The sequence below is a fragment of the Colobus angolensis genome, unplaced genomic scaffold, assembly GCF_000951035.1.
Source record: "Colobus angolensis palliatus isolate OR3802 unplaced genomic scaffold, Cang.pa_1.0 Scaffold281, whole genome shotgun sequence".
In the NCBI taxonomy this organism is placed as follows: Eukaryota; Metazoa; Chordata; class Mammalia; order Primates; family Cercopithecidae; genus Colobus; species Colobus angolensis.
Window position 1 is genome coordinate 806,408 of NW_012116055.1, and position 9,657 is coordinate 816,064.

A 9,657-nucleotide genomic window follows, 5' to 3' on the forward strand; every position below is an offset into this window, starting at 1 on the left:
CCATCTCTACTGAAAAAAAAAAAATACAAAAATAAGCCAGGTGTGGTGGTGCACGCCTGTAATCCCAGCTACCTGGAGCCTGAGGCACAAGAATTGCTTGAACCTGGAAGGCGGAAGTTGCAGTGTGCGGAGATTGTGCCACTATACTCCAGCCTGGGTCACAGAATGAGACTCTGTCTCGGGGGAAAAAAAAAAAGAAGTAGGGGCCGGGCATGGTGGCTCACACCTGTAATCCCAGCACTTTGAGAGGCAGAGGCAGGTGGGTCACCTGAGGTCAGGATTTTGAGACCAGCCTGGCCAATATGGTGAAACTCCATCTCTACTATTAATAAAAATACAAAAATTAGCTGGGCATGGTGGTGCATGCCTGTAATCCTAGCTACTGGGGAGGCTGAGGCACAAGAATCGCCTGAACCTGGGAGGCACAGGTTGCAGTGAGCCAAGATTGTGCCACTGCACTCCAGCCTGAGCGACAGAGCACCCTGCCTCTCAAAAAAAAAAAAAAAAAAGTAGGGGATTTCTCCTTTTGTTTTATTGTGTAACACTGATGTGTGTTATAGCCTAGATAGTCTCAAAATAGGAAATTATCTTGCTGGTTTTACCAGTTGGGCAATTTATATTTATTTAGTCTTTCATTTATTCCATTTAAATGTTAACTTATTTTGCCATTACTGTTCAAAGGAAAAGGAGAGCTCTATTCAGAAGACCATATCAGGGATCCTGTAGCATTTCTCGTATTTCTGTATTTTTTGCCACTGTGGTTCTTTCCTGTTTCTGTGCCATGACCCCTTTGAGGAACTGAAGAATGCTCATTGTATGTATGTTTAGAATAGGACAAGTAATAACAAACTTCCAAATCCCAGTGGCTTAACAAAACAGAGGTTTATTTCTTGTTGACATCACAAAATACTGTGGATCAGGTGATCCTCCTCAATCTAATAGCTGTGCCTTTCGAATATGAGGTTCCCAGATCGTGATAGAGAGGGCAGGATGTCTCGGGATGACTTTTAGGGTCTAAGCTTAGAAGTAGCTCACATCACTTCTGCTCAAATTCTGTTAGCTAAAACTCACTGTCATCTTCCCAGATACTATCTGTGTGCTCTTTGCTATTTCCCAGGCCCCTGTTCATGGAGTTTCTGCTACATTCCATATTTCTAGCTCACATCACTTCTGCTCAAATTCTGTTAGCTAAAACTCACTGTCATCTTCCCAGATACTATCTGTGTGCTCTTTGCTATTTCCCAGGCCCCTGTTCATGGAGTTTCTGCTACATTCCATATTTCTAGTCACCAAACAGCTTTTTGCTTCTTTCTTTACCCATGCATAACACACTTAGTCCCTCTCCTTAGGGAGAAATCCCCAAGTCCCATTCCATCACTGCACCCAGCCTCAAATCCATGATCTCCAGATGATGTACAATAGTATGTTAGGTTTAGACATGACTTCTGTTGATCTGAGGATCGGTGAACTAAGACAGGTTAACTGTATCCTTGTTCCCCAACCACACCCATTGTTCAGTGGTATAATTTGGATAGCATAGTAGTCACTGATTCTCAGCAATTCTGAAGTCTCACTCCTAACCCCTGTGTGTGAGAAATTACTTGAATGGGCACTGATTTTGTTTTCTTGAAAGAACACCTTTGTCCATAGTTCTTCCGGGTTCCTGGTTCTGTCCAGGGGGTTTGTTCTTTTCATTATCTACCTAGACCACATCTAAGTGGTATTGGGAAGCATGCCCTCCTTAGGTGCTGTATGGGCTTCAAAATCTGCCACCTGCTTGCAGGAGGTTGAATGCCAGAGGTGGTTTTAATTTCAGACATTCTGGCAGGATTTTGTAAACTATATGTTTGGTTTCTTTGTCCATCCATTTCCCTTAACATTTGGAAGCATGAAAAGAAAAATATTTGATAGGCATCTAATGTGTTTACTTCTAGTCAGTTTCTCATGCCAGTATCTGTTTTTCCTATACATAGTTACCGGCTTCTCTCATTTCTTTGTCCTTATGCATCTGCCTCTCTCACCTCATTGGCAGCTATGTGGAGGCCATCTGAGGCAGACTGGGTCAAAGGCTACCTTCATTTTTTTTTTTTTTTTTGAGACAGTCTCGCTCTGTCGTGCAGGCTGGAGTGCAGTGGCCGGATCTCAGCTCACTGCAAGCTCCGCCTCCCGGGTTTATGCCATTCTCCTGCCTCAGCCTCCCGAGTAGCTGGGACTACAGGTGTCCGCCACCTCGCTCGGCTAGATTTTTGTATTTTTTAGTAGAGACGGGGTTTCACCGTGTTAGCCAGCATGGTCTTGATCTCCTGATCTCGTGATCCGCCCGTCTCAGCCTCCCAAAGTGCTGGGATTACAGGCTTGAGCCACCGTACCTGGCCAAGCTACCTTCATTTTAAACTGATCTTTGCCATAGTGCTGTGTCCCTCTGTTTGAATTTTATTGGGCTTCTGTTGCTTAGATCTCTTGTGTTAACTTACTGTTCAGGAATTCTGAAGTAGTCTGATTTTCCAGTACCACAAGCTCCTGATTTTTTATTTATTTTTAAGATAGAGGGTCCCACTCTTACCCAGCCTGGTTTTGAACTCTAGGCCTCAAGCAGTCCTCCTGCCTTGGACTCTCAAAGTGCTGGGATTACAGGCATGAGCCACCATGACTGGCCCGAATTTTTAGATTTTATTAACTTTTTTTTTTTTTTTTTGGTCAGGAACAGAAAGTCACCAGCGTGGACCAAAGGTGTTCTCTCTTCCTTTCCATTTTTATGTCTCCTCTCAAATCAGCCACTTTTTTCCTGAGCTCATGCTTCTTAAAGTACATTCCCAAGGCAGCCAATAGGATCCAAACACATACTATAAACTTTTTTTCTAGCTACTTCTTTTAGAACCTCAAGTTCATTAGGCAGTCTGCTTCCAAGTTATAGGACATATTTTGCTAAATAGTTTGCCACTGCCTTTTGTTTCCATTTTTATCTTTGCTACCAGACTGCTAAGCCAGTGCCCTATAGCTTGATTTTTATTACAGCAGCATTAGTGCCACTTCAAGGCACTGATTTCTGTTGGGATAATGCTAGCTATGAAAACAAATTGTTGCCCAAATGTATAATGGCTTAAACATAATACATTTTTTCATTGGATTATAATCCTGAGCAGTACCAGTCAGGGAATGGCAGGGATTGGGGTGGGGATGGGGACAATTCTACTCTTCCCAGTCATTCAGGGACTGGCAGGCTAATAGAATCTGTTATCTTAAACACATGGCTGAAACTGAAATTGAATAATCTTAAAACTATACAGCTTGTCAGTGGAGGTCCCAAGATTCTTACCACTTGGTTCTGGCTTCAAAGCCCATGCCTTTTTTTTTTTTTTTTGGAGACGGAGTCTAGCTCTGTCGCCCAGGCTGGAGTGTAGCCGGATCTCATCCCAGGTTTACGCCATTCTCCTGCCTCAGCCTCCCGAGTAGCTGGGACTACAGGCGCCCGCCATCTCGCCCGGCTAGTTTTTGTATTTTTTAGTAGAGACGGGGTTTCACCGTGTAGCTCAGGATGGTCTCGATCTCCTGACCTCGTGATCCACCTGTCTCGGCCTCCCAAAGTGCCGGGATTACAGGCTTGAGCCACCGCGCCCGGCCTAGCCCATGCCTTTTTGCCCACACGCTATATCAAGAATTGAAAAGACACCTGGACCAGTTACCTAGCCAAAGTTTGTATTCTGTATTCAATATGTAAGCCAATCAGAAAACTGGTGATTGCTTAACACATTCAGTTGCTGGGGGTACATTACCTCCTTATCTGCAACTGCAGATGTTTCCTTGCAACTTGTTTCTGGGGCCTCCATTTATTGGGGCCATACAAAATAAAAGATTATCCCCTTTATCCCTTAGAGAACACAATTTTCGTGCCCTTTTCGATTATTTTGTTTCTGAGTGAAAATTTCCCTATTATTTCACTGTACCTGAAGATTTTGAATACTGATTGTTCAGATTTAGACAGCTTCTACTTTGTCTAGGGTCCTTTTAAAGGGAACGCCAGAACTCAAGTACATTTTCCATGTGAGATGTGATAAACATGGAACAGAATAGAACTATCACCTCTGTAGACTTAAGATTTTTCTGCTAACTATCTTTGTTTTCCTAGGGTGATACAATTCTGGAGACTGGAGAAGTAATTCCACCGATGAAAGAATTTCCTGATCAACATCATTAAAGATTATGTAAAAACTTAAAAGGCTTATGAGCCTAAATTTGTTCCTATATTACCATATTTACTGAATTTTCTGGAAAAGTAACTTTAATAAAGTTTAATCTCAGAAATTGTCATATTTCTTTTCCAGCATTGTACAATTTGAGACTCTTTGAGTAATTTAACAATAAGTAAAAAGTGGACATGCTAAAAAAATATGAGAGACCACCTACTTTTTCTGGTCATTCTTGACTTGGAAAACAGGGTATCGAAAAGTATTTAGTTACGTGTTAGTTTTTTTTTTTTTTCCTTATACAATACTTACTCTAATTTGGTATCAGGGTATGCAACAGTGAATTATCGCAATAAACAAATATAAGAACAGAAATTCCATGCACTTGTTTTAAGGAAATCTTTCTGGCTGGGCGCGGTGGCTCATGCCTGTAATCTCAGCACTTTGGGAGGCCAAGGCGGGCAGATCACGAGGTCAGGAGATCAAGACCATCCTGGCGAACATGGTGAAACCCCGTCTCTACTAAAAATACAAAAAAATTAGCCGGGCATGGTGGCGGGCGCCTGTAGTCCCAGCTACTAGGGAGGCTGGGGCAGGAGAATGGTGTGAACCCGGAAGGCAGAGCTTGCAGTGAGCTGAGCTAGTGCCACTGACTGCACTCCAGCCTGGGTGACAGAGCGAGACTCTGTACCCCCCCAAAAAAGGAAGTCTTTCCGAGTCATTTTTAAAGAATTTAGAAACTTGATTGAAAAGCTTATTTGCTGTTAATTTTGTCATGAGAATGTAAAATACCAAAATTTCTAAGTTAAAAATTTGCATATTAGTGCTTGTTATAAAAGATAATGCAAAAATAAACTTGGGAACTTTGCATTATGAATTTTATTTTTAAATCTACATAAGCATAAGGGAAAGAACTGTATTTTCAAAGAATTAAATCCAGAGGAGTTACAAATTTTCATTGGTCCCAAAGATTTTGTCTGGGTATTTCTTCCTTAGCTGTCGTCTTGCAGACACCATTGAAGCATAGATGATGCAGCCCCAGTTGATTAAAACGATGGCAAGCAGCAACTAAACCAAAAACCACAAGAGGTGTGAAATGTGCCTGATATTTCTGCAAATTTGCATACTAGTGCTTGTTATAAAGGATAATGCAAAAATAAACTTGGGAACTTTGCATTATGAATTTTACTTTTAAATCTACCTAAGCATGAGGGAAAGAACTGTATTTTCAGAGAAGTAAATCCAGAGGAGTTACAAATTTTCATTCGTCCCAAATATTTTGTCTGGGTATTTCTTCCTTAGCTGTCGTCTTGCAGACACCATTGAAGCATAGATGATGTAGCCCCAGGAGATTAAAACGATGACAAGCAGCAACTAAACCAAAAACCACAAGAGGTGTGAAATGTGCCTGATATTTCCCCCCGCCGTCAGGTTACCGTGTGCCACTGCTAAGGTGGGAATTAAAGTAACAAAGTCGAATAAATGGGGTTCCAGTGGCGGGTACACCCAGCTGCCCTTACGTAAGAAGCGGAAGATCGTATCCTCCAGGAAGAGGCGGAGTCGAGGTGAGGGAGTGAAATGCTTAATTCAGGAATGGATTTTGGAGTTTCTGGGTGCTGAAGAAATAGAGACTTTCTGCCTGCAGGCCCAGTGAGTCGACACGGTGGGGGCCCGCGAGCCACGGGACTTACCACAGAATAAATCCAGTCCAGCGTGCGACGACTCACTGGCTTCATGGTAAGGAGGCGGCAGCGGTCCGCGGGAGCTGGCGGGAGTTGCGGGCTTTACAGTAACCTCCCAGGCCGTGGCTGCCTGGCGGCAGCAGCCATCTTTTAGCCGGGCTGAAGCGCCCGCCCACTCGCTTCGTGCAGAGCTGTCGCCGGCCTCTTCCGCCCGGAGTTGGGGGGGCGGGATCACGTGATCGGGGGCCTTGCCCGCCTTTTAGAGGGGAATAAACGAGAAAATGTTAAAAATTGCTTTTTTTCTCTTTTTTTTGCCAATTAGAGAGGTAGGAGATAGGCGTACCTCCACTGGTTTTCTTTCTAGTTGCAATGCAGTATTAATGCAGGATAAGGTGCTGTCGTGTCCATTTAAAAGTTTATTTGAAAAACAATCCACGTTTTAAATATTACGTCGGGGTCTAAAGCTGAAAGAATTAATGGTTTCTCCCCCGGCCCCCCCCCACGCCTCTCCGCATCTGATACCACACGATTTAGATGAACGTTCGCCTGTTCATCTTTCACGTAAAAATACCACCCACTCTTTTATATCTGACAAATCGTTGTGGGAACCCCTGTAAATCGAACCGTTCTTCAGAAATGTATAGCATGATGTATATCTCTAAGAAGAAATATGTGGGACGCGTTACCCGCCATAATGTACCAGTCAAGCAACAAGTGTTTTCTGAGCGTGTCTGAGGTTCTTGAACGGCCGCGCATGAGATCCTGAGCCCCGAGCACGGCAGTTTGGCTGGCAAGCGTACCAGATTCAACTCTAGAATGTTTGGGACGCTCACATTTGAGGCCTGAGTAGAATCTGGCAACGGGCCGCTTTAGGCTCTAGACGTTCATTACACCTTGCAGTTATCTTAAGAGTTTTAGTCTAGATTTCAGGGAGTGGGAAGGGGAAGAGCGGAGAAAAACGTGGTCTGTTTAGGGAAGAGTCCAGGCCCTGTTTTGTTAGGTTGTGCTGTTTCTCCCCAGCCTAGAGGGGATCCCTCTCTGAAGACTTTATAGGATACTGGTTGGGCTCTGGTTTTGGATCCCGTTGACTCCCGGTGTTGCTTCCGGGAGGCGTACAACAGGAGGTGAGAGACTTCAACTCCGTGTAAACAGTTCCCTTATCTAGACACTAGAGACAATTTCGTAAGTTCCCGCAGAGTTTGGTGAGGTTGAAACGATATCGAACTAGTTGTGTTTTCCGGGTAAGTTAGGGGCGAACATTAAGTCAGTGTCCCCAGCGGCTGAGTACCAGTAACAAGATGGGGAGGGTCGCGCTGCCCTCATCCCAAGTCTGGAGCGGCGGGGGAGGGGCCGCGTTTCGGCAGGCGCGCTGAGCCCCGCCCTCGGGGCCGGCGCCCATCTGCTGCGCATGCGTGGCGAAGGCGGGTGTTGTGTTTTGACGCGCCGGGAGCTGATGGGTGGGTCTCACTCTCTGCCCTGCTTCCGAGCTGCCATTGGTGATGAGCGCTTTGCGTCACAGGGGTCGCAGCCGCCGCTGGGGTCTCCGCTGTCTCGCGAGGAGGGTGAAGCGCCCCCGCCTGCTCCCGCTTCGGAGGGTAGGCGGAGAAGTCGCCGGGTACGCCTTCGCGGATCCTGCAGTCACCGACCTAGCTTTCTGGGCTGCCGGGAGCTCGTGGCGAGCGTCCCAGCCAGGCCTGCGCCGGCATCCTCTGAGGTGAGTGAGATTCGGAACAATGGGACTTGGGGGTCGTAAGGGTCGGATGAGCTGGCGCGCCCGCCTGGAGCGGCGCCTCGGGACCCGAGGGCTGCGGTCTTGGCCTGCGGGGCCGTCCGGGCCTCGGCGGGCCAGGGCCAGGGTTCCCGGGCGGCTTCTGCGCGCACCTGTGGATTGGTGCGGGCGGGCGAGGGTTGCGCTTCCCACAAGCGCTCCCGAGGGGCGCGAGTCTGCCCGTGTACTGGAAAGAGCTTGGTCTCAGGGAAAAACGAAAAAGCAATGAGACTGAATCGTGGCGTCACCCTTACAGGATATGTGACCTTGCCTAGGTCCCCTAAGCCCCTGAGCCTGTCTGTAAAATGGGAATAACAATATTTAAGTTCGTTGTAGTTATGTAATGCTCATGGTGCCTATCTTAGGTCTGTCTAGTGGCAATTCTGAACCAAAGCAAACGACCATCACCGTGGCTTTTGGACTCGTCTGTGCTGTGTTAAACATTCTGAGCAGAAATTGCCCGTGACTTGTTCATACATCCAGTTACTGCAGCTTTCCTCATGGGTTGCTGATTGTAGGCTGGAAGGGGGCAGTGCTGAGATGAGCCACATAGTAATTTAAGAGGAAAACGGAGTAGACCTTTTGATAGGTAATTTTCAAGATTATTTAAGATAAATTGAGAAACAACTGCCCGAGATTTTAGTAGTGGTGAGAACTTTCTGGGTTTTGTCCTTGAAATGCAAAGAAAGCTATACAATCAGCTAAAATCAATCATGCTTGTCTGGAATGAGTGGTTTTAGAGGGGAACGGTTCCCAACCAATTCTTATTGCAGGAATTGGAATTAAATTTGATAGGATCTGGTCAGTAGATCCCATAACTTTTGTATCTTCTTTTGGAATTGATTAAAATGCAGTTCAGAGAGGTACAGTGATTTCTTTAAGGTGGCAAGAGGTAGGAACCAGTTTATTTTTAATACTTGGGTGATCTATTTCATCTCGTGAACCCTGTTTAGTCACTTTGCCTAGAAATATTAAGTATAATAATTATATTAAGTATGATGATTGTTTGGTTGTTACAGACTATCCTCTGTCTGGGCCCTTATAGTCAGTTATGGGTGATGAGCTACCAAAATTCACTTCGTGTTCACGTAACATAGAGAAGTGTTGAGTTCTTACTGTGCACCAAGCACTGTGCTAAGGGTTTTCATGAAATATGTTCCGTCACACAACCACCTTTTCAATTCCATTTTAGAACTGAGAAAACGTGAGATTTTGAGAAATAACTTCCTCCAGATCACACACCTAATAAGTGGTGGTGATTCTCAGCCTTGGCTCTGCGTCAGAGTTAACATCACTCCTGCAAATGTAATCAGCAGATGATTAAATTTTATATACAGTGTATGCCATAGATAACTTTTGTAATAAGTCTGACTTTAATTGCACAGAGTAGTTCTACTTCATTTATATCATTGTGCAGTTTTTCAAATATCCAGTCTTCTGAAATGTAGATTCGAGCTTCCTGATTCTTTATCTCCCCCATCCATTTTCCCTAGATGTGTGTCCGTATTATCTAAAATTTCCCTGAATTGTGACATGAAGGGTTCTTATCCTTGTTAAAACCAGATTTGAGGATTTGGAAAAGGGAAGTTTTGGCTAAGTCAGTTTATACTAAAGATGGTGAACTTCATTTAGGATTTGGGAGACAGTTTAGAAAGTGCAACTGGAAGAACTGATTGTCTCCTGTGAGGAAATGAATAGTCCTAATTCCTAGAGTGCTAGGATGGAGAAACCTTTACATAGGCTTCTTACAGAACCTGAAGCACTGTGTTTTTCATCAGGTCTACCTTTGCTACTTAAATTCAGAACCTCTCCTGGAAATCAACCACTCTTGTGTGTGTGAGGCAGAGTTTCGCTCTTATTGCCCAGGCTGGAGTGCAGTGGCACAATCTCGGCTCACTGCAACCTCTGCCTCTGGGTTCAAGCGATTCTCCTGCTTCATCCTCCTGAGTAGCTGGGATTCCAGGCATGCGCCACCACGCCCGGCTAATTTTTGTATTTTTAGTAGAGATGGGGTTTCTCCATG

At 45.0% G+C, this 9,657-nt stretch overlaps 2 protein-coding genes and 1 long non-coding RNA gene across 7 annotated transcripts in view; 2 read left to right on the plus strand and 1 right to left on the minus strand.

Moving 5' to 3' along the window:
* The window catches only part of NDUFB6 (NADH dehydrogenase (ubiquinone) 1 beta subcomplex, 6, 17kDa), a 21,424-nt gene extending 16,869 nt beyond the window's left edge, over positions 1-4,555 (plus strand). For 2 of the 3 annotated variants that reach the window (XM_011948652.1, XM_011948653.1), the window contains exon 3: positions 4,127-4,555. In XM_011948652.1, coding sequence (XP_011804042.1) covers positions 4,127-4,195 — 69 coding nt within the window. In that variant the 3' untranslated portion in view covers positions 4,196-4,555. The remainder of the gene's footprint in view (positions 1-4,126) is intronic. The other variant, XM_011948651.1, reaches the window with a different exon arrangement.
* Positions 4,556-5,045: 490 nt separating this feature from the next.
* Positions 5,046-6,643, minus strand: LOC105516441. The gene is made up of 3 exons (XR_001002487.1): positions 6,553-6,643; positions 5,876-6,122; positions 5,046-5,252 (listed from the first exon to the last, which is right to left on the minus strand). It is a non-coding gene; the product is annotated as an uncharacterized LOC105516441 (long non-coding RNA).
* Positions 5,727-9,657, plus strand: part of TOPORS (topoisomerase I binding, arginine/serine-rich, E3 ubiquitin protein ligase) — an 11,760-nt gene continuing 7,829 nt past the window's right edge. Inside the window, exons 1-2 of one of the 3 annotated variants that reach the window (XM_011948649.1) lie at positions 5,727-5,921; positions 7,386-7,580. In XM_011948649.1, the coding sequence (XP_011804039.1) occupies positions 5,919-5,921; positions 7,386-7,580 (198 nt within the window). In that variant the 5' untranslated portion in view covers positions 5,727-5,918. Of the gene's footprint in view, positions 5,922-7,297; positions 7,581-9,657 lie in introns of those variants that run through there. The other 2 variants (XM_011948650.1, XM_011948648.1) reach the window with 2 other exon arrangements.